The sequence below is a fragment of the Danio rerio genome, chromosome 21 (genome assembly GCF_052040795.2).
Source record: "Danio rerio strain M-AB ecotype USA chromosome 21, GRCz13ab, whole genome shotgun sequence".
NCBI classification, from domain to species: domain Eukaryota; kingdom Metazoa; phylum Chordata; class Actinopteri; order Cypriniformes; family Danionidae; genus Danio; species Danio rerio.
Genome location: NC_141041.1, coordinates 26,134,080 through 26,159,970, shown reverse-complemented (window position 1 = coordinate 26,159,970; position 25,891 = coordinate 26,134,080). Strand labels below are relative to the sequence as shown.

The window sequence follows — 25,891 nt, the reverse complement described above, 5'->3', positions numbered from 1 at the left end:
CCGCAGTATTCTGGATGAGCTGCAACTGTCTGACTGTTTTGAGAAGTCCATTACAGTAATCCACCCTGCTGCTGATGAAAGCATGAACAAGTTTCTCTTTAGTCCTCACTGGAAACAAAGCATCCTTTCTTGCAATGTTCTTGCAATTCTTGCAATGTTTTTGATATGATAGTATGCTGATTTACTAACTGCTTTGACATGACTACTGAAACCCAGATCTGACTCCAGAGTCACACCAAGATTCTTGACCTTATTTTTTGTTGTTTGTTTTTTTAGTGCTATAGGTACACATTCACCTTGAGAACCTCATCTCTGTTCCCAAACGCAGTGACTTCAGTTTTCTCTTTGTATAAATGTAGAAAGTTTTGGCACATCCAATTGTTAATTTCATCAATGAATTGGCAGATGGTGTCAATGGAGCTGTAGTCATTAGGCAGTAATGCTAGGTAGATCTGAGTGTCATCAGCAAAGCTGTGGTAGGTGATTTGGTTCTTTCTCATTATTTGGCTCAGAGGGAGCATGTAAAGGTTGAGCAGGAGAGGTGCCAGAATCAAGCCTTGCGGGACTCCACATGTTATGGGCATCCACCTCGACCTATGGTCACCTATACTGACATAGTAACCTCTCACTTCAAGGTAAGATCTGAACCATTTGAGGACCATGCCAGACAGCCCAACCCAGTTTTCCAGCCTATCCAGAAGTATGCTGTGATCGACCGTGTCAAATGCAGCATTGAGATCAAGCAATATCAGCACTGTTAGTTTGCCTGAATCTGTATTTAGGCGAATATCATTGATTATCTTTATAACATAGCTCTCTGTACTGTTATGTGATGTGGTCTGAAACCAGATTGAAAATTGTCTAAACATCCCTTGAAGCTTAAGAACTTGTTTACAATTTTTTCAATGATTTTGGCAATGAAAGGAAGATTTGAGATTGGCCTGTAATTGCTCAATAAGGTGTTGTCCAGGTTGCTCTTTTTAAGAGGCGTTTAGCAACTGCAGTTTTAAATGAGTTTGAAAAAATCCCTGAGAGAAGTGAAGCATTTACCGCTTTTAGAAGATCCATTTCTAAACAGTTAAACACCGTTTTGAAGAATGATGTGGGGAGTGTGTCAAGACTGCAGGTTGATGTTTTCATAATTTGTACAATCTCTTCTAAGATTTTACCATTAATTGCCATGAAATCAGACATAATGTCTGATTTCTTAAGTTGTGCTTGAGCTTTGCTGGTGTTGACACAACTTGGCTGATGGGATGAGCTGATTGCCTTTCTGATATTATTAATCTTATCAGTAAAGAAAGAGAGTAGAGTTGTTTATTGGGAATCCTACTGGGGGGGTTTGTGAGTCTCTCCACTGTTGCAAAGAGAGTACAAGCATTATTTAGGTTGCTGTTTAAAGGGCTTGAAAAGAAAGTCTGCCTAGCAGTGTTTATTTTCACATTAAAAGCATGTAGACTTTCTTTATAGATATTATAATAGACTACTAGTTTTGACTTCCCCCACATACGCTCAGCTTTTCATCATCTTTACCACTGTTGAACTTGTGCAAGGTCCTTTCTGTCTGCCAGTCCTCTCCCTGAATTCAACAGGAGCAATGTCATCTATGACATTCCTAACTTTAGAGTTAGACAAATAAAAGAGAGAATCAACAGAGTCTGCAGACATACTTGGTGCTAGCGTAATGGCCTTTATAAACTGCTTACTAGTATTCTCATTTATGCATCTCTTTGGTAGGGACAGACCTGTCTTGAGTGATCAGTATATCAAAGAAAATACAGAAATGATCAGATAGTATGATATCCTTAACAACAGTCGAGGAAATGTGTAAACCCTTAGTAATAAGTAGATCAAGAGTGTGTCTACGATTGTGTGTGGGTCCTTGAACATGCTGGGTCAGATCAAACGTGTTAAAAACAGTCATAAGTTCTTATTAATATGTTGGCTGTTTGTTATAAAGTACATCTTCTGCATGATCTTATTCTACACCTCTAATCCTGCTTACTATCTAAACGCAACTACTACCTTAATAACTATTAATAAGCATCATATTAGGATGCTTTATTGAGGTAAAAGTTAAATTATTGGTACATAAATATTGATAATGTACTTTGTTATAAAATGAAGTGTGACCCGCTTTTTCAACCACAAACAGAAAACCTTTTACCTAAGTTGAACTTTCATTTGCACAACAAATGTTTTTTTTTTCTTCTAAAAATGCAATCTTTTGAAAATAAGTTTCAATATTTTGACGTATTATTATTGGCAAATATTTTGTTAATTAAATATTTTGAAATATCATTAACAACATTTTTTTTTGTTAATTAAATATTTTGATGTATTACTATCATTATTACCGTTTTTGTGCTTGTTTAAAAATGTTATGTATTAATTTTGATTCATTCACACTGTAATGACTTACATTTACCAGAAACAATAAGGCAGTATTTGAATTTCTTTTTATTAAATTAAGTTAAAATCTATAATTACTACATATAATTACTACCTCACGCACACACTATTTTTTTATTTGAAGCATTACTTACTTGACATCATCGCAGCCTATCAGACTAAGTCCGTCTAAGACTAAAGTAAAATGATCAAGATAACCTGTGGGTGCAGAAAAGGACAGCCATAAATATTGTGCTCATTCTCTAATGCTCACCGTACTAGATGGAGCAGGGATCTTCAATCTGGTCAAACATATTCTCAGTGATTTGTACACACAGCAGGTGTTGGGCAGTTGCTTTCTCCCTCCATTTGGCGAGCTGTGGCAGGCATTTAGCTAATGTCAAGTGGATTCGCCTGAATGTTTTGCCACTAATGGGAATGTTGATTGAAAAGCAAAGGCAAACTTTGACGTCCATATCAATTAGCTGCTTTCAGTGGCTGTGAAACATGAGATGATCACAGATGAGGGTGTCTTCTCACTCCATTTAAGACACATGCGTCCTTCTTATTAGCCTGTGCCTTTAGCATTCATTATGTGTGAGTGTGTGTGTGTGTGTGTGTGTGTGTGTGTGTGTGTGTGTGTGTGTGTGTGTGTGTGTGTGTGTGTGTGTGTGTGTGTGTGTGTGTGTGTGTGTGTGTGTGTGTGTGTGTGTGTGTGTGTGTGTGTTTAATCAACATCACAGGTCAGCAGCGTGTCAGAGTGTAAGACTGGCAGCATATGGAGGTGTGTTTTGCACAGATGTCTTTACGGCTGGTCTCAGAAATGTTGCCTTCAGCAGTGTGGTCATGTGCTACTGGATATTAGGGGGTTCTTTTCAAAAGCTGCAGATATTTAAGTTTTAATTAAGTGCAGTTATGGGTGAAATGGCTTGTAAGATCATTTGCCACATGTGACTTCTTTGTTTTAATTTTTGGATTTTGCTTTTGTAACTTTCAAAACAAAAAGGAAATAATATGGTTGCCAAATCCATATAAAAAGAGAAAACATGAGCAAGATGTATGTCTGGCCTTTATTTTCATGAATTAAATGTGTTCTTTTCTGTGTAATTTTCTGTATTTTAACATTACATTAGTATCACAAGCATTCTTCTAGATCAGGGGTTCTCAACCTTTTACAAGCTGGGCCCCCCTAAAGCTGGTTCATTGCAGTTTGCAGTTGTGTATATATATATACAAACTAAATACAACCTTAGGTTTTATACGTTTGCAGCCTGTGCAACTACCGTCTCTCATAAAAATGAATTTGGATGATTAAATTTTCTGCATTTTTCGCATCCGTAGCAAATATTTTGAGGGGTGTTTTTGACCATTTTGAGCCACCAATGACGAATATGAAAAAACAAATATGACAGTTTCGGATTCAGTCAGGGTGCAAGGCCTTTTCTAGCAAGAAACATTTGTAGCATAATTATTTTGTCGTAAGAAACAAAACAGTTCCACCTTTGCTGAAAGTTCAAAAAGTTTCACTTCACAATACAGCCAAATAAATCTATTAGCATTGGTCATGCATGAATCTAATTCTAAATACTTGACAGTTTAGTCAAGGAGCAAAGATAAATAATTTCTACTTCTAAGAGATCTCGATTGTATACAGTCTGAGCACACACGCAATGTTGAGAGGACTTGCAGTTCATTTGAAAAATTCAAGAGCTTGCATATCCAGTTTTTGCAGCTAACGTACATGACTGCGCTCTCGTGTTAAAATAAATCTCGTGGTTTTTTTCTCCCATCCTGTAGCCTGTAATAAATTGCACCATTACTATTAATTTACTGTAGCATCATGGGACATAGGAAAAAGGTGGATCATCTTTATTTCTATGTTTTGAATGTTTGATGCAGTTTTACAGTTTCTAAGCTCCTGGTTAAGTCAATTTTGCTCAGCTTTTACAGATAAAATGGTTAGCAATGTAAACAACACAGGCTCATTGTGAATGCAAACCATGTATTTACTTCTATCTATTTAATATAGATAAATCAATGACACCATTTATATTCTGCTATTAGCAGTGAGTCTTTTGTAAAATAATAATAATAATAATAATATTTTTAAAATAGATAAAGCACCTTTTCACCTGTCTGCATCATTCACACATGACATATTAAACATGCTGTAGTAGTTCCTAACAGCTTTTTTGAATTGCACTGTGCTGGTTTTCATTGTTTTTTGCTTGACTGATGTTTTCGACTACACTTTCGCATTCTGAATCTATTGGAGTGTATCTTGCAGAGTCTTGTGCTTGAAATGACTTTCTAAAATTGAGTCATTTAACTTATAAGACACTACCATACCTTTCTCAGTGAAAGGATGCGGCTGACAGGCCATCCGCTGCATAAAACAAATGCTGGCTAAGTTTGCGTTTCATTCCGCTGTGGTGACCGCTGACTAATAAAGGGACGAAGCTGAACAGAAAATGAATGAATGAAGACACTACCACACCTTGCGTTTTTTTCAATACTAAAGTGCAGTTGATGTGAAAAATTCTTAGGAGTAGCAATATTGTACAACCGTCTTCCATAAAGAGCACATTTTTTATTGACACTGTCATTGTGTGTATATGCTAATATATCATTTTTACAATTTTTGATTCCCTGATTTAAACAGATGTGGCAAATTAAATAAATGATAAAATCCCCAGTTAATTGAGCTAAATGTAAGAGTTTTTGGTTAATAACTTAATATTATGAGTACTTGAACTTGTGAAACTTCCCATTGGTACTTTGTAAAAATATATATTTTAATGAACATTTTCCATATTTTGTGATTCACAAGTGTTTTCCGTTTATTTACAATTGTGAATTGCATTATGGGATGTTGCTCTCTGCTCTGTCGACTCGTGATGTTGAAAATTCAACTCTACAGTTTAACAAAGGGACTTTTATTGACATTTTAGTTGTTTGAAATAATATAATGTAAAATAAATAATATAGAGAGGAATAAGTCTGGTAAATAACGTACTAGCTGTTTATTAGAAGGTTTTGTAGCATAATATACAATACCAACCTAGACAATAGATCACTTTAAATGATTGAAATTGTTAAATAAAAATCACTTTTTTTAACTTTTAAAAGGTTTTAAACGCATAAATAAACAAGTAAAAAATAAAAAATAAAATTAAAAGATGAATCACAAAATTTGGAAAACTGATTATGTTACGATATTTTTTTACAGTGTTGTCAATGAAAGTCTGTAATCTGATTTTTTTTTTTTTATGAAGCACTTTTATGTGACCTTTGTGGCTGTCCTTAAAGTAAATGCTATTAATGTTCAAGATAATACAGAAAAAGAAAGCATAAAAAAAGCATGTGCAGATTAGTATTATTATCAGACCAATCCAAATCAAGAAAAGTGAAACAAGTTTTTTTTTATTCTTTGTATTCTGTGGTTTCAGTAAGCGTCACAGTCTGACATTTAGAGGCATGTATAATAAATGCTCAGCTTCAGAAAGGTTCAGTCCAGGTCTCTGTAAGTGCACAGATATGGTCAAATCCATCTCTTCTGTGTTCCTGGAAAGCACAGTGTTCCTGTGATGTATGTGCTAATGTGTCAGAGTGCTGTCTTAAATATTTGAACACGTTTGAGACGAATCCGTTTTTCCCTGGTGTTCCTCTGTCATCCTTTGCTAAATCAGACAGCATTGTGATTAAAAAGTTAAAGAGTAGCCACCAAAATAATTTCATGAGACCTGATACATTTATTTTTGCATGTACTTTTGTAATGGATTTTATGGAAATATAATCAACACAGCAAGTTACTAATATTTTTTATGTTTCACTGTGAAATATAGTTATCCCATGCATGGATGTATGGAGCTGCATGTTCACCAAAATGAGATAATCTTCTTGTTGTAATAGACCGGGCGGATAGGAGGCGAAAATTGTCACAAAAGTTGCTGATGAAAGTGAATCGTGATTTAGAAATAAAGAAAAATAAACTTTAAAATATTTACAAAGTATTTACAAACTTGTTCAGCTAAATCAAGACAATTATCTGAAGAAAATCTGCCAATAACGCAATGCAACCTACTCCTACAGCTACTCACTTAGAAGGGTTTGAGGCCTTTTTATATTATTGGCCCTGCCTATGGGTTAATCCATTCTACAATACAAAATCCATTCTAAAATACCAAAAAATACATAAGACATTAAACAAAAGTATAAGTTAATGCAAGTAAATAGATTATTTGGGTACATTTACATTCTTTGGGAACGTTGATTAATGTCCACAGTCCCTTGTTGTGAATTAAATTAACTTAAACTATATTTATGTCTGTTAGCAATGTTTTAATGATGATTAATAACAATAATACAAAAAATATACATTTAAATATACATTTATTTGTATATATTGCACAGATTTTATATACGTATTATTCCGCTGTGGCGACCCCGGATTAATACAGGGACTAAGCGGAAAAGAAAATGAATGAATGAACTACTACTACTACTACTACTACTACTACTACTACTGGAACTAGTACTTCTACTACTACTACTACTACTACTACTAATACTACTACTACTACTACTACTACTAATAATAATAATAATAATAATAGCATAATTACCATTAATGCAAGTATAATAGTATATTAATGCAAATATAAAGCATATTAAATTACTTATTTAATAATTGGTAACAATTTTTTGATGGTGTATTTGAGTATTAGTTAATATTTGCTGATGCTGCTCCTTCAACAGACATTTAACTGATTATAAGAACTTTGCAAGTACATGTCAACTTACACTAACCCCAACCCAAACCCCAACCCTAACCCAACCTAACAGTCTACTTATAATCTAATGAGAATTACAGTAGTTGGCATGTAGATGCTATGTAACTTCAATTCAACTAACGGACCATCAAAATAATGTGTGACCAACTAATTTGTTTGTCTATTTTTGTTTGTTTGTTTGCTTATTTGTTTACTGTACTTTTTTTAATTATTCTTTTTTAAAATTTAATTAATGTTTGCCTGGATTCATATCCCCCACCATTGCCTAGTGTGGAAAAGTTCGATTTTGATCTAATTTTGAGCCTTTCACATAATAAACAGCTAGATAAATTGTAAAAAAAAAAAAAAAAACATGGTAACACTTTAAAATAGCTACACATTCTGAACCATTTATTAAGCTTTAGCTAATAGGGAATTAATTATCTGCTAAGCATTAACTCTACATTAATAAGCATTAGTATGCAGTTTATAACTGCAGCTACAAATGCTCTATTCTTGATTTATAACCACGTTTATAATGTGCTTAATAATTGTGCTTTCATACTTTGTTAACGATTTATTTTTCATTGCTAAATGAAGTATTACATTATTTACAAACTAGTTATTTAAGAATACTTGGTGGTTTTTAAGATTATTCCTAATGAGTTAGTAAATGATTAATAAACTATTTAATTCCACGTTTATATATCGTATTATTCAGGCACATACTAATACTAACTTAGCTTTATTAACTCAACTTCATCCAATTTTGTGACCTAATCTTAAGTGAGAACTAATATTGCTTCATAAATCCCTTATAAATGACAAATAAAGGCTAAAAAGGAAACAAGAACATAAACAACAATATTCATTCTTATTAGTTTGAAGATATCAAACTGTACACAAATCAAACTGTATCAAATGAAAAACAAATCTTTGCAACCTAATCTAAAATAAAATTGCTGTACAGTTTAAACATTTCATCTCATTATATTGTTAAATTATTGTATTGTTCTTGTTATCCAATAGTTTGTCGTATTTTGACACTCCTGTTGTTCAGCAATATTTAAACTTTATAAAAGTTATACTTTTTAAAAAGATTGCAAAGATTATTGGTCATTTGATATTCTGCCTTCTAAATAAAGCATTTAATAATAAAGCATTTAATAACATACATAGTAACCATGACTATATGCCTGAATAATAGGATGTATAAACGTTAATTTCAATATTTTATTAATCATTTACTAACCTTTTATGATGTATCTTAAAAACCACCAACTACTCGTGAATACAAATGGTTTGTAAATAATGCAATACTTAATTTAGCAATGAAAAATAAATCATTAACAAAGTATGAAAATACAATTATTAAGCCCATTATAAATGTGGTTATAAGTCAAGAATAGAGTATTTGTAGCTGCAGTTAGAAACTGCTTACTAACGTCTATTAATGTAGAGTTAATGCTTAACAGAAAATGAATTCACTAGATGCTGATGCTTAGTAAATGATTTATGGTGTGTAGTTATTATAAAGTGTTACCAAATATATTTATATTTATATAAAAAACACACCCCTTCGCCTCCCCAACCTGATTTACATACACTGAAAGATTTTCCCTCTTAAATTACCTTTGGAGGAAAACTGGCCATGGAGCTGCAGCAGAATTATTTACAATGAGAGTAATGGCTGCCAGAGAGCTCACACACTGTATACCGAGAGCTCATAAATGCCCACATATGCATGCAGGAGGGAGATCCTCTCATTCACAATGACTCCAATGGCCTCCTGAACTCCTGTGGCACCCATTAGCAATGAGTCATGGTTCAGCCAGGACTGTAAAAGACACATAAATCACAGGGCATAATATTGCTATAAACGAACCTGCCTGATTTATTCCAGTGGGCTAATGGAGAACTGATTTTTTTTTTACCATGGCTTTTCTGTGTCTCAGCTCCTCCGACGTTCACGGATACGCCGCCGCAGTATGTAGAGGCCAAAGAGGGTGGCAGCATCACTCTAAGCTGCACAGCGTTCGGCAATCCCAAACCTTCAGTCAGCTGGCTGAGAGAGGGCAACCCCGTACAGGACAGCACCAAGTACAAGGTGAGCAAACTGATCTCCTATAGATAAAGATCAGCTGGTCATGTGGTATAGGGGAGATTCTAATGGTGACATTTTTTTTTGTTTGTTTGGTGGTTTCCATGACTCTGTGATGTGTACTCAAAATCATAAAAAATTAAATAAAATTACAGTGATATCATGTTTGTGTACGCTGTAAGCAAAGCAGTGCAGCATTTAATAACACCACTTAAAGTCCACATGAAATGAAAACTGCTCTCTGTTTTTTATTTGTATTTTTTTTATAATTGTGACGGAGTTTCTAGTTATTACAACCTTTGAGACACCTTCTCCTGTTTATTGTCATAGCGTAGAGTATACTCGGACATTCTTTTTGAATTAGGAAATGTCATAACTCAATTAAAACTTACGAATAAATATCATATTAGGAATGAACAATAAAATAAACAACTATTTCATTAGTTTAATTTCTAAACGTTCAAATCACACAAAATCACCTCTAGAAATTCACCCCTCCCCAGGAGAATCGTCAGTCCATAGCAGATATATATATATTTATCGAGGATTTGAAGGATCGTGACACCTTTAATAATATACTGTGTAAAAAAATACAATATGCATCAAATTTTTATTTATTTATTTATGTAACTACACATGATTTTTAAGACAATGCAAAGCAAAGTTGATCTTAAATAATGCACTCCTTCAGATCCGAGTCAAGCTTGTATTGGCGGAGAAAATCCGACAGTGAAATAGACATCACAGACAGAGGCTGTGTTCAGAATCCAGAGCCTTGACAGATAAATAAGTACTACATGTTTGTATTATTGACTTTGGGAAAAGAAAACATTGCGCTGTTATCCACTCGCTTTCTCTCCACCAAGACAGCTCTGTGTGTGTGTGTGTGTGTCTAATAAAGATAACAGAGCTTTGGTTGCTGGTTTAGGACCTAGAGTACGAATGTCTGTGTGAAGTCACTGAATCATGTCTAAATATCAGATGTGTGTCAATATTTGCTGTATTTGAGAAATAAATACTAAATAAAAAGCCAATAGATAGTGTAAATGTTAAAAAGTTGCAAATAATTGAATGTTTAATTGGACAACAGACACATTCAAAAGCATTTTAACTACAATGATTTTTTTTTAAATGAATATTTCACTTTTATCATTTAAACATACAACATAGGTGCTTTTGAAAACACTATTGGTTGGGTTCAGTGAAGGAGGAGGGTTGCTCAGTCAGTCAGTCAGTCAGTCAGTCAGTCAATCATTCAAACAGTCAGTCAACAGCAGGCCTCTGGTGGAAAAAGAGCAGGCACGAATGGCACTTGCGAAAGAAATTGGACATCTCAAAAAACGGTCACAGCAGCCTCTGGTAGAAGAAGAGCAGGTGCAAATGGCACTCACAAAAGAAAATTGAGATCTCAAAAAACGTGTACAGCAGCCTCTGGTGGATTTGCGAAAACAAAAACTGCAAAACATTAGCCCCTGTGTCGTATTTGGTGCTCTCCAGAAATGTATATAGTGGTACATTTTCAGAATGACTGACCCCGCTGGGATTTGCTTATTGTGCTGTATCCATTGGTCAATAAAGTTGTAGGTGACCTGAAAGCTGAGTTTCTTGTTTATTTTACCACCCTGATTACACAATTTATAGTCACACTTTACAATAAGGTTTATTAGTTAATGTTAATTAATGCATTTACTAACATGAACAAACAATGAACAATACATTTACTACAGTATTTAGTCATAATAGTAAACGTTAGTTAATGAAAATACAGTTGTTCATTGTTAGTTCATGTTAACTCATGGTGCATTAACTAATGTTAACAAGCACGGATTTGGATGTTCATCGTAATGCATTAGTAAATGTTCAATTATGATTAATAAATGCTGTACATGTGTTGTTCATAAATAGTTCATAATAGTAAATTCATTAACTAATGAACCTTATTGTAAAGTGCTACCCAATTTCTTTGTCTTTGCATACTATTAGCCTAAATAAACTGCAGATTAACTGTAAAATGTTATTAAATAAGATAGGTAAAGCTTAACATTAAATAAATCAATTTGCAATGCTTCATTAATTGTTACAACAAAGTCAAAATAAATAGCTCATAAGAATAATATACAGTGCTAAGCTGAAATAAGTACACCCTTTACAAATCTAGCTTTTAAATTTATATTTTTAATAGGAAGCTATACAATTATGTATTTGCGCATATACATTGGATTAGTCAGAACTGAAGCCAAATCTGGAGTTTATCTAAATAACTTACGATAACGGTCCAAACACTAATAGACCCACATGTATATGTTATAGAAAATACTAAATACAGATTTTTTATTTTTTTTTAAAGGAAAAGTCAACAGAGGAATATTCTTTTTTTTATTTATTAGAAATTTTGTATGATATATTGTATTTTTCAATATTTTGCTTGAATTTAATTGTATAATCTTTCAATTTCTAAATATGTTTGGTGACTAAAATATTAAATTCACCATAATACATTGCCTATATTGACTGAGAAATGGATTAAAAAATGTTTATTTTCAAAATGGGGTGTACTCAATTGTGCTGATCACTGTATAAATATTTTTTAAAATTCTGCCTCTTTTAGTATAGGCTAATGAGAGAAAGGACAACATAATTCTATAATGTGACAGGGATGCTTGACAACAGATTGAGGATCCTTTTGGCAGGTTTATTTAGAAGAATGGTTGGACAAGGTCAATACAGGAACAAACAGAAGTATATGGCCAATCCAGAGTCTTAATCGAAATAACAGCGATAGATCAGAAGGCAGGCAGCATACAACGTAAGCAAACAAAACATAGAAAGGTCTAAACATGAAAGGCAAGGGAAAATGCATCGTAATGTTCACAATCAGTTTACAAGACTCAGCACATATGTGTGTGTGAGTGCTCTATAAATAGTCCATGAATCAGTCTATGAGCAGCAGTGTGTGTTGCATGACTGGATCTGTAGTTCATTTTAAGTCAGTATTGTAGTTCTTGTGAATGTTCTCCAGCGATCTATGGTGGTTATATCGATGGTGGTCGTGATAAATACAAATGCAAAATGCTTTTTTTTTTCAGATCAAAATGTGCATGTGTTGTAAGGATTTGCAGGGTGTTTCCTAATGTGCATGTGTTGTGAGGATTTGTAGCTCATTTTCTATTTGTGTTTATGTTGTGAGAATTTGCAACATATGTGCATTTAAACCAATTAAGATGTTTTCTTAATTTTCTGGGTTTTTTTTTTCATGTTGAGCTCTCTCAGCCACTGTGTAAACATGTTCAAAATTGTATTCCTTTTTTGCTGTGGTTTTGGGGAACATGATGTGACAGCCATCGTGGTAAGGATAATTAAAGAGTTCCTACAGTGTTTGATTGATATCCTTCTCTTCAAAAATACAGGATGGCAGTTGCCCCACTGTGAGAGCTCAGAATGTTTGATGACTGTGGAAATGACAGGTCATAGGCACTTTGACAACTCCGTCCTCTATCTTTATTTCTTGCTGTCTCTTTCTGTCCAATTTGCTATAGTCACGGTCCCAAATCTGGCCCTCCATGAGGTTATCACTGCCCGCCACCACAATTCAATAGCTGCTTCTGTGTTTTTAAACAGAGGTTAAGAAATGTTCTCTATTAAGTTTATCATTTTTATGTTTTTACCAGCCTCTTGTCTAAAGGTGGCCTTCAAGCTAAGCAATTTGAGTATGCCTGCTGTACGGGTTTAAACTGTCACATTGGAGAAATCAAGCTACAGTTTTAACACAGTAATTGCACGGCCTGTAGGAACAACTAATTAATCCCCCTCAGCCCTGTCATATTCCCTAGTTGTTTAACACTAGCCCTCTGTCCATCTCGATGCTTATAACTATGCTCATTTAAACTATGTGTCGTGAAGGTGTCCCTTGGGCGTGTTATGTCCATAGTACTGTGTAATTAGGAGCCAAATAAACCATCCAAGTATTTCAACACTAATGGAATTCCTCGACTTGACTGACGTCTTTTATTTTTTATCAAATGAGTTGTCTTTGAAACGAAACAGATTCCTGGATTCTCTTGTTCAACCCAGAGCCTAAATACAGGCTCTTTTCTCAGAAGCAATCCATTGACCGTGTCTCCGGCTAGCCAAAAAATAAACCTAACTATCAAACACTTACTGAATATAAACCATCTGCCCACTAAAAACTAAACGGAGAGATTCCTTCAGGAACGGATGGCTTAGTTCTCGGTCTGAAAAGGGTTTGATTTACAAGAGCCCATTGAGAGATCTCCATCTTCTCACACATAGCAGAGTAATGACAGCCTGTCAGCGACGAGCTTTACTCTGTGATTGAACACTTTTGAAGTAGGGTGAGATAACATCAGGAGAGGAACAACAGTATTCATTGCTTGTTAATTTAAAGGATGCCAAAGTCTTTGTTCAGTTAAAATAGAGAACTGTTTTGACTGATATGGCCTATAATGTTTTGTAAAGGAAGGAGGACAACTTCTGGATATGCCTGCCATGTGTGTAAACCATGATTCTGGGGTGGGTTAGTACAGTGTAATTGTACAAAATGATCTAGGTATAAGGACTGTACTGTGCATACTGTTCTTAAAAGCTGAAATGATGTAAGAAATATGCTATAATCCACATGCTGTATACAGAAAATAATCACCTGCCTTATATGATGTCGGTCAATGATTGTTCAACCTACTGTAACAGGCCATGGACTCTACAAGATCCATGAAAAGGCACTTTTCCGCTGCATGTAATGGTGTGATTTGGTTTTGTACAGCTTACTTTTGAGAGCTTTTCCAATATGTTCTGCAGTAACTTGTGCTTTGTTTAGTGCCACCTTGGGTAAAGTTTCAAGCAAGCCATACCAATACCAAAATGAAAAAATATAAAGTCGGGTCTATACCAGGGATGGGCAAACTTGATCCTTGAAGGCCGGTGTCCCTGCAGAGTTTTGTTCCAACACTAGTCAAACACACCTGAACATGCTAATCAGTGTCTTTAAGATCACAAGAAATCTATAATCAGGTGTGTTTGATTAAGGTTGGAGATAAACTGTGCAGGACACCGGCCCTCCAGGACCGAGTTTGCCCACTCCTGGTCTATACTCTATATAGGGCCCTGGGCCCTGCAAGACAGGGCTGTAACATGAAGAGGACGTAGCTTGTAGTATAGGCATAACTGGAAGTTATGGAGACCCACATGTCAAAACTATGTTGTCGGCAAGATGACGCTGTATTCATCAGTAATTAACATCTACACCTACTCCACACCTAAACCCAACCATCACAGTTATTATCTTCTACATCTACCACAACCCTAAACCCAACCATTATAGTTATTAATGTCTACACCTTTCCCAACCTTAACCCAACCATCATAGTTATTAACATCTACTTGTACAGTTTCCCCAACTCTAAACCCAACCATTACTGCTTTTAACATCTACACCTACTCCACTGTGCACGTACAGCCATCAGCCATGGGTTAAGAAGGCTTTGATATTTGACATGCTCGTCATTGTACTGTTACTTGCAACCACAGAGGGCGACACTGAGTTGGCTAACTTTTACGACAAAACTGACGAAGAAGTCAGTGTGTGAATTTGATGATTGAATATTATATCAAATCAATAGGTTGTGGATAAATTTGGAACGCATGAAAACAATTGCTAAAAATGTCAGCTGGAAAGTATTTCCGCCATCTTGCCAACAACATCTCGTTGTGGCATCTTGCATGGTTTAATGGGATCTCTATAACTGCAAGTTTTTACTCTACTACAAGTTACGCCCCTTCCATGTTCTGCCTCTGACTTGCAGTCCACTGACAGATACAGTTGAAAATATACACACCGCTTATCACTAATTGGCCCAAGAGAATTGAGATAAGCTACCAGGGTCACTGGATTTATGAAAAGAGGTACCAAATCCACTAAATTTAAATAGTCAGTGGCCAGGTTGTACTGTTGGTTCTCCCAATTAAGTCATATTTATATTAGCCCAATGAAAAATTAAAACAAATTCCAAGAGAGCTGTTTGGGATGACTTAAAATTCATTTGTTTCAAAAGTCAATACAGTAGAGCAAAACTAAAGCAAAGTTAACAGAGTCGTGCCTTACCATGCTATAGAAAAGCAATTAACGTGTCCTATTGTATCGCAGATGTTAGCAGCAGATTCTGATTCTGTAGGTTGCCAGATGGATCACCCGCTTCGAATGTTATCACTCGATTGAATGGGTGTTCTCAGTGGTTATCAACTGATAGATTTGGGCCAGTAGGGGCTTCTGCACCTAATGGTAGACTCAGAAGGCTGTTATCATCCATTCACATGGTTAATCAGCTATACTAATAGAAAGACCAGATCTGTTTTTACATTACTGTGGGGTTTAGGGTTGGGGTAGATGTTAATAATATACAATTATTGGGAAATTTAGTAGATAATATAAATAATTCTTGTTAACTTCAGGCTGCAGCCATATCTGATCTATAGCTATTAACCATGTGGTTGTATGATAACAGCCTTCTGAGCCTACCAGTAGATGCAGAAGGCCCATACTGGGCTATACATAATCTATCAGATGATAACCACTGATATAGTATTTTCAATCAAGTGATAACATTTGAATCGGCTTTAAAATTTTGTGACTTTTTAAATTAAATTTTGTGACTTGTGCAACAAGCATTAAAATTTTGTGACTTGTGCAACAGCATTAAAATTTTGTGACTTGTGCAACAGCAGCCATTCTTTTCGCTCAGACCAGATGTGAAAATCTTTTTTTTTTTTTTTTTTTTTTTGCTGTAGTCAATCAATGAGCCTTAAAAGCCCAACTGTTTGTGATTTGTTCTTTTTTGAGCACTTTTTGTAATCTTACCTCTGTGACCAGGAGCAGCCTGCAAATCTTTAAACTCATTAGTGTGCATAATAAAGTTAATTGGGCAGAATAAAGTAATATTACAGGGAAGATAAACTGACTCTTTGTTGTTCACAGTATCATGTATTTTATGAGTTCAAACATTTTGAAATTATTTAGATAATGTGTGCTTTTGGAGGGCCAATGTCCTGCAGATATTAGTTCCATCCAGCTCAAAAACTAAACATCTCAAAAAGACACTCCGTCTTCCTCTACACCCTCAGAAATAAAGGCACAATAACTTTTATACCTTTCAGGTACACTTTTGTACCATAAATGTACATACAGTATGTATACCTAAAAAGTACAATTGTGTACTTCATAGTATTTTAAAAGTACAAAAGTATACCCTAAAGGTACAAAAATATTCCTTTAAGGTACCAATGTGCACCTGTATGGAGGTACAGCCACAATGACATCTTTTGTACCTTCATTTCTAAAAGTGTAAGTTTTGCACTTTCATGAAGTATTGTTACTTCATCTACCAGGTAAAAGTTCACTTGTTCACACTGTTCAGGATCCACTGGAAAGTGCACTGAGTGCAGAAGTCCTCTCTGAAAGGGTGTGTGGTCTCATGGACTTAATGAACTCAAGCACAGAGCCAAAAAACCCAAGTGCATATAAAATATGCCATAGGGGATTGGGACATAGATGTCCCAAATGGCATACTTCACATGCACTTGAAGGTGAGCTTGATGCTAATTTTTATCCAGCAGTCAAAGTAGCTTTTCATCACAGGATTTGGGACTTTAAGGTACTCTTTTTTTAAGGGTGACATTTGGGATTGACTCTGAGTCTTATGAGTTTTATCAGCTGGGTCACAGTTTGAAGCTAAAAACCTGCACATTCTGCAGGACAGTTGCCCTCCAGGAAAAGGTTTAGACACTCCTGGCTTAGATTATCTGATTGGTCGAGATTTCTTTGCAGAATCATGGATAGTCTTGTTTTTCATCTGCAATTCAACCATGAAAACATGTCGATGGCTTTAATAAAAGCATTGAGGCATACCTGTAGATTTGTGTCTTTAAAGATTTTGCTCATGGATTTAGAACAACATGACGGTGAGGAATTAATAACAAAATGTTCATGTTTGGGTGAATGTTTGCTTTTGAATCCCAATTATTAATAACAGTCAAGCAGCCCTTTATTGACAACTAGAAATATCGTCAAATTATAAGGTTCTATTTTGTCAAAATTGGGTTATTCACATATTCTTATTAAATGATATTTACATTATGAGCTGTTTTATAAGTTGTTTACAATTTAAAACTTTTATTGAAAAACAAATGAACAAATAAAATGAACTCTAGCCTGGCTCTATAAAGTTCTTTCTGTGAGGCCATCAGCATTTCAATGTGAAATATTTTTATGTATGTATATAAAGTCAGTAAAATATTTTCTTTTAAACTCTTTAAATTTGATTTTAAATTTGATATTAAGCCTTTAAGGGCAAATACTTATTTTAATTCACAAAGCATATAATTCAATAAATATTACCATATTAATTACATAATGTTCACATCTGCTCACTCACTGTAAAAAAAAATGCAGGGTTCCACACAATTAATTCGTGTTGTCCTAAAATAAATAGATTAAGTTAACACTTTTAAATTTAAGTGGATTGAACATAAAACAATTAAGTTGTTCCAATGAATTCTTAAGAATTGTGTTGTTTCAGCTCATTTTAAATAACTAGTTTGAACAAGCAAAAATAAATATTTTTTGAGTGGTGGACAAAGTATTTAGTACAGCCTTGTATGCTTAATTTGAACAAGAAAAAAATATTCATCCTAAAACATTAAAAGAAACACCAAATCTTATTTTTAAATTTAATTATTAAGCAGAATGATTGTTTTTCATGAAAAGCAATGCTTCAGTAAATTATCTGCCTGATAGAACCTTAATTCCAAGAAAAAAAAGACTTTTTAGAATTTGAAGCCTCTGGGCCCTATCATACACAATGTGGCGCATGGCGCGATGCTATAATTTTTTGCTAGTTTCAGCTTGCCGCAAGAGTGGTTTTGAGGCGTTGCGCCACGCTGTTTAAATAGCAAATGCATTTGCGTTCATATGTGTGCCCATAGGCTTCTGGTCTAAAAATAAGGCATTCTGAGGCGCATTGCTGGCGCATTGCTATTTTGAGAAACTATGATAGATTTTTCAATAGACCAAAACAAACCCAGTCTAAAGTTCAGCGAAGAGTTGCGCCGTGCTTACACACTGCTTAATACGCACAAGATGTAGAGCAATACGCTAATATCTTTACATATGAAAAAAATTACAATATTAAGGATATATATAGGATATAATAAGAATATATATAGTATATAAATATTAAGGATTAAAATATTACAAAACATATTATTTTCTAGCCTACATAAACATGAAAAATCACTGCTTTTATGCCTTCTTCATCTCGGGGGACATTTCAGTTAATTCATAACTATTTGCTTTTGTATAATGTTATTATTATTAGCAGTATTATTTATTATATCTATATTTATATTTGTTTTATTAAAAACAAGCTTAGATTTGCCCACCTGTCAGGTTTTAGACCATATGGGGCACAGCATGTGTTTTAGGATATAACTCAGGTTTTTGAACACACTTCGTTATTATTGTTCATTTATTTGTTTGCTGGAAATTAGAACTGAATTTAGAAATAGTTTTGAAACAAATATTTGCGAAATATTTAAATTAATTATTTATAGGCTAATTGATGTCTGTGCATAAAGGTTTCCCTATACTGTATCACGAGAGCGAAAGTGAAAGTAGATAATTTATCTGTCATTCTCGCGCGGTAGATGCTTTGTTTAACTGTTTTCTTGCTAGTGAAATGCTCAGTTTTTCCACTCACACCTACTTTACGTCATGTAAACAGCAAATGCGCTTATGGTGCGACGCAACTGGCTCTTAAAGGGAATGGGAGATGAGACTCTGATTGGTTTATTCTCAAAACACACCTATAACTCATTAAGAAAATAAACTCAACCCTTTTAGATCATGTACCATGGCGCAAAGCGAATTTTTCCGTACTTATATAAGTAAAAATGCATTCTGACACGCCCTGAAAGTGTTTGCGCTCTGCATTTTGCGCTTTGTGCATGAACTGTCAAAATAGAGCTCTCTATCTGCATATGACCTATTTGTTTTACCTCAACTTGCAAATTTACAGTTTTTCCCAATTGTTTACACTCATTTTCTGAAAGCATGTCTCGTATTGTCTGAACTCTACACACAATTAATAAAAAAACACACACACACATTGGGCAAAACCCTTTAATTCTCCTGCAAAATGAAACTTCACATTCAAAACAATGTGATTTCTTCTCAAAATGGTATTTTGTTTTCAAATGACACACACAAACCATTCCATGGATACACATTTTTAAAAACCAGTTGATCACTGATGTGCTTAATGTATTACCACTTTTCCATTTATCATAATGACTTACTATAAGCCTTTTTTATTGGTCAGTGTTACACTCACTACAGACAAAACATAGGTCTACATAAGTGCATTGTAAAATATTTCAGAATATAGTTTTTTTTACAAAACACACAAATACACGGTAGCAAATATATCTTACTGTATTTGGTGGTTGGTGCATCAGTTACATGTTGATTGTGTCTGAAGTACAAGTAATTGTGTGTAAAAAAAAACTAAGAAAAACTGTAAGAGAATTTTGATAATTTACAATTAGAGTACATTAGGGTCTGTGTCAGATCCTAATGTACAGTTTTTCTACATTGGTTTGACTCATTTCTTGAAACAGAAATTGCATTCTAAAAATTCTAAGATCATTTGGCAAGTGAGTGTTACAGTTTAGCACAACACTATAGCTCACTTGCAAAAGCTCATACCTTTCCCAAAACAGTTCACTCATGCATCGAAACTAAATTTCCTTCTCATTTAAACAGTTAGTGCCCCTAAAATGCTTCATCCCCTTGGCATTGTGTAAGCACTGTAGGTCAAAATGTTTAGATGTTTTGTCATTACGGCACAGGACCACTAAAATATCCTTCATGTCTACCTCATAGTCTTACCCCAGTCCTTCATTGACAATGGTTACTGTACTGTTTTTGTCTAGCTAACAGAATACAATTGTGTATAAAACTGAAAAAAAGAAATAGGATTTTATGGTAAGAGTACAGTAGCTTCCAAGGTTTGACGTCACACATTGCACTCATACTGCCAAGGAAATGGTAACTTACACAAAGGAACTTCCATATACTGTAAAAAAGCAAAAAGAATAAATAGCTGTAATAAATTGTAGTCAAAAGTTACAAGGATTCACCTACTGTATGGTAATCATGGTATTAGGGTCTTGACTAATTCTGACAATTGAACAGACTATTGTGCATGTGATGACAAATACAATGAAATGATGCCGACACATTTTTGAGAGAACAACCATTAGACTAAGAATAAACAATCAGTTTAAATCAACAAGATATATTCACTTGAAAATTGTGCTAAATGTAGGCTATCTGTACTTAATCATTTGCAAAGATGTACTTAGACATTTGCAATTTGATGAAATTAATGAGAAAACCAAGTCTGTTGTGAACAATTGACAAGTGGTTTGGAGGTTTGTCCATGATGTTTTTAGAAAGCAATATCTGTTTCAAGAAATGAGCCAAACCAATGGAGAAAAACTGTAATGTATGAAAGAGAACCGTTATGCACGTAGTATTTGCTATATGGAATTTAAAAATTTCGAAGCTCAATATCTCAAAATCATTTAGAACGCAGATAGAACCTTATAATTCCAAGTTGACGATATATTGAATTACGAGATTAACCCTTTTTTACTTTCATATGGGCCTATATTCTTTAGAATCTTTGCAAGTAATTAAAAAAAATGCAAATTGATAGCCACAGGGTCAAAACAAGGTTGTTTATGAATGGAAAGGTTACATGAGGTATTTTATTAATACGAAATAACATAAACACAAATATTTAGCATTCATTCTAAAGTGTTATGTGCTATAATTTATTACACACGTGTGTTGTTGTTGGGTCTGCTGCAGCCTTTCCGTGCATTTCCATCTGTGTAATTAGAGTAATTACAGAGTCTGAGATCCTCAGACTGCAGTCGTTTGTTGAGTAATTTAGCTGCGGTACTCACCCTCACGCTGCCCATTTGTAGACTCAAGGCATGTTCAGTTTGTAAAAGCAATGGAGTGTGTCTGTTCACACCGAGGGGTCAAAGTGGGGCTTAATAGCATTTTACCCCTCGTGGATAGATGTTGTAGCTACTTTAATGATCTTACTGCATTGGTTTTTAGTTTCTTAACCAATAACCGAAGGCAGAATAAATTTTAGCTTGAAGGTGTGTGTGTGTGTTCTTAAGGGGAAAGTCACACATGCCTGATAACTCATGAACTGCAATGATGATGCTTGCTAGTAGGTCTTGCTATCACACCGTCTGATGGAACGCTGAATAATTCATCAGAGAGCCTCCTCAGTGAATGCTTTACTTTACCATGAATCTATGTCATCTGTCTCTGCTCTTGAACTTGGACTCTTTTTTTTTTTTGCTCAAAGTACTTCACCTACCCAACCGGCAGCAGTAAAGTGACCCTCATGTATCGTTAACCATCCAAGTCTGACAGGACAGGGAGAAAAGATGCTCTGCAGAATCCCTTACCTGTCAGGTCTGTCTACGGAGAGCGACAGAGCTGTTATGCTGTTCTGAGACAAGTTGTACCCGGTCACATATTTCCCATGAGGTTTTGACTGGCAGAGAATTTGAAAGTACTGTAAAAGTGAAAGTGAGCAAGTGAGGTTGTTTTTGTGTCTCTCACCAGCTTGTAGTAATTAAAACATTCATTTTAAATACATTTAATAACATGCTTTTTAAGCTTATTTTATTGATGAAAAAGTCAATTTTACCTTTTATTAACATTTAATTTAAGTATGTCTGAGTTATTTAGGAGATTCATGAGATTCATTTTATTTTTTGGCTTAGTCCCCATAAACGTTTGATTGACATAAACAACATAACTAAAGAGAGTGGCAAACAACAGCGTGAGTGATGTTGCTCGTAAAGCGCATGTTTTTACACGATCGATCACAAACCCAGTTCGAATCCAGCGTCGGATTAACTCATTCTTCTTTTTCCCCCATTACATATTAGATTTTGCCTACTCTTCATCACGAGGAAGGCAAGTAGGAATCATCAATAATCATGTGTATTATGTTAAGCGCATTTGAGCATCACATATTATTTGCACATTTATTAACTGGAAATGTTTCCGATTCAAATCCGTCTTCAGATGGTGCTTTTATAGCAATGTGCGTGCAGTTGATCGCTCCAATTACATTGGGAAAACCAGCGATCACTGCAAATTGCGCTTTAATGTTTGGCTGGTCAACTGCATATATGGAAACCTTATATACCTGCTAGACATGTGGATGATCCCGTCCCATACAGCTGCCATTGCACAGCTCAAAGATACTTTGTAGTGTGCAATTTAACATACTTGCCTCTAGGAGTCGCCAATGGAAATAAAACAAACACACACAAGAAATGCACGTACCCCAGACATGAAGTTGGCGTGGACCTGCGCACATTCTCATATTAATTTCATCGTTTGTAAATCCAAACGTGATCGAGAAATCTGGCGTGCACAAAGTTTTTGTACGAACGCAGCGTTTATACATGAGGCCTCAGGAAAAGGACTTATTCTTAGCCATAAATGTGATATTACCAAACCTACACACAGGAGCCTGATAAAATGCTTATTTCAAGGAAAATTCCAGACGGCATTTAGAGGAATTTACATCTAAGCTCATCAAACGTTTTGTTAACATTTGTTTCTGTTTTATTTTTTATTATTATTTTTTTTTTCAATTGAAATATGTTTGTTTGATTGTTTGTTCTGATAATGATTTCCAAAAGAGTTTTTTGTTTACTCAGCTTAATTTTTGGTAGCTACAACTGACATTTTCAAAAGTTGAGTAAACAAGAAAAAATGAAATGAAAAAATTTTTTTTTGTTCATTCAACTTTAGGCGTTCCAGTTCTGCAGACAATAAATGTTCAGTTGGGCCAACTTAAAAGGTTTTGTTAGAGTAGTTCTGACAATTGGAGTAGTAGCACCTCTCCAGCGATGCGGTGGCGCAGTGGGTAGTGCTGTCGACTCACAAAAAGAAGGTCGCTGATTTGAGCCTCAGCTGGATCAGTTGGCATTTCCGTGTGGAGTTTGCATGCTCTCTCTGTGTTTGCTTGGGTTTCTTCCGGGTGCTCCGGTTTCCCCCACAGTCCAAAGACATGCGGTACAGGTGAATTGGGTAGGCTAAATTGTCCGTAGTGTATGAGTGTGTATGGATGTTTTCCAGAGATGGGTTGCAGCTGGAAGGGCATTCGCTGCGTATAACATATGGTGGATAAGTTGGCGGTTTATTCCGCTGTGGGGACCACAGATTAATAAAGAAACTAAGCTGAAAAGAAAATATATGAATGAGTTCACCTCTCCAGAAAAATAAGAATCTTATGTTAACTCAGCTAAATGTTTTTAGTATTTCTGACAAATAATTTTAGGTCAGTGCAGCTGATGTTTTTGAGTGAAGAAGAAAAACTAAAAGGAAATAAGGATTATGTTTGTTGTTGTTGTTGTACTAACTTAAAATGTTTTACAGTGAAATTATACTTAAAATATTGCATTATCGTTTAAAAATGATTTCATTATTTTTTGTGCACACACAGGTGGTCAGCTGACAAACAAACATTACAAAGACAAACATTTTTTGCTTTTCCTTTAGAATAAAATGTACTGATGACTCTGCAACTCATACATACTGTAGTAAGCATGAGAATGCAGCCCTTACCTGCAACTTTGACACCAAACACACACACTTTTACAGAGTAAATAAATTATTAATCGGTGTATTTGCTCACTCTCTGCGAGACTGTGCATGATTCAAGGCCAAAACAAGCAGAAACGTGTAAGCAAGAAAGCCCTCTCATAAGCTCGGCTTTGTCTTAAAAAGATGATTGTAAAACTGAGACAGCAGGCCAACCATCACAGCTTGAAAGAGTTTCAAAGTTCATACAGGATCCTATTAATGAATTATGACTTGAGCTTTATACGCACTGAATAGAGACAAGACAGAGCCTGACATGGAATTATACTAAAAACAAAAGCCCATTTAAAACAATAAATGCAAAAAAGGAAAGGTCAGAATAGTTTCTTACTCTAGCTTTGTAAAAATGTGATGATAATTTGAAGTGTTGTGAATATGGCTTAGCTGATGAGTAATAATTTATTCTATAAAATAATTAAAATAACTTATAGATATGTAATATTTACATTTAAAGATGACTGTAAATAGTGTTAAATAAAAACTATGGCTACTACTGATAATAATAATAATAATAATAATAATAATAATAATAATAATATAAGCATTAGCATGTTGGATTACCATGCAACCTGGCAAATAACCAACGCTTAAAGAACAAGTTCTAAAGTGAGCAATGAAGATTCTTGAAGGAGGTCTGGCATGTCATACTTACTATCCAAACTGCTCCCTCAGTGGCTTCTACTACACCAGTTATGACAAGTTGTCTAAGATCTACTGCTCTTGGAAATCCTCAAGAGGAGAGTTGTCCAGAGCACATCAGGGGTACTTCAGGGATCAGTTCTTGGTCCCCTTCTATTTTTAATTTGCTCTGCATTGCTAGAGCTCATCATCTGATTACATGGTTTCTCTTATCACTGTTATTACAACGACATGTGCTGAGCTTACTTTGTCATTTCAATCAGATGATCCAACTATAGCTGCACTAATATCACACTTCCTGGATGACAGAACAAAACTTCTAGACTTACCTGCAACTCTGGCTGTTTAACATAATTACTCCATCCAGCTAGAATCATCAGCTATTATCCCATCCAGTTCAACACTGACCTTTGATGACCAGCTGTCCTTTAAGCATCACATTGAAAACACACACACGCATGCAGGTTTGCACTATACATCATCAGAACCCCTTGCTAACTGAGCATGTCGAACTTCTTGTCCAAGCTCTTGTCACTTCTAGGCTGGACTACCGTAATGCTCTTCTTACTGGATTTTCATCTTGAACACTTAAACCTCTTCAGATAATCCAGAATATTGCAGGTCTCCTTACATCATCTGTAAGGTCCATGAGGAGGACAACACCAGCCCAAAGCCAGCACTAACAACCATGTTAGAGCACCTCTGTTACTAAGCCACATCCTATCAGAATATTCATTCATATTCAATTGGAACTCTGGGCCCCTGGCTAAACCAAATCAACTTTATTAGCCTGAATTCCATGGCAAATCCAGAAAAGCAAGAAAACAAGGTAAAGCTGTAGTTTCAAAGGAAGTCTAGTCAAGCACAAGGTCTAACATACAACTGTAGAGGTGAGGGAGAAAAAAGAATTGGGGCATGGATGAGTCATAGACCTTGATGTCTGCAGTAAAATCCTGAGAGTTTATTCCCAGCATGGGTATACGCCCCTGTCCTCACAGCTAATAGAGACCAGTGGCACATGACTATGCACCAGTTCTTCTCTGCATCAGCTTTATGGTATGACAGGTAGGGATGTCCTGATCAGGTGTTTTTGCCCTTGAGTCCGAGTCAGAGTCATGTATTGATACCAAAACCCGATCCAATACTTCTATAATACATACAAAAAGAATAAAGAAGAGCGAAGAAACTAATCCATGATGTTTCTTA

The 25,891-nt window shown here is 35.1% G+C and overlaps 1 protein-coding gene across 13 annotated transcripts in view; it reads left to right on the top strand.

Moving 5' to 3' along the window:
- The window catches only part of igsf9bb (immunoglobulin superfamily, member 9Bb), a 171,165-nt gene that overhangs the window by 69,553 nt on the left and 75,721 nt on the right, over positions 1-25,891 (top strand). For all 13 annotated transcript variants that reach the window (XR_015520339.1, XR_015520338.1, XM_087301323.1 and 10 more), the window contains exon 4: positions 9,119-9,270. Coding sequence is in view for 9 of the 13 variants with exons in the window: in XM_087301323.1 (XP_087157449.1) it covers positions 9,119-9,270 (152 nt within the window). In the remaining 4 variants the exon portion in view is untranslated. The remainder of the gene's footprint in view (positions 1-9,118; positions 9,271-25,891) is intronic.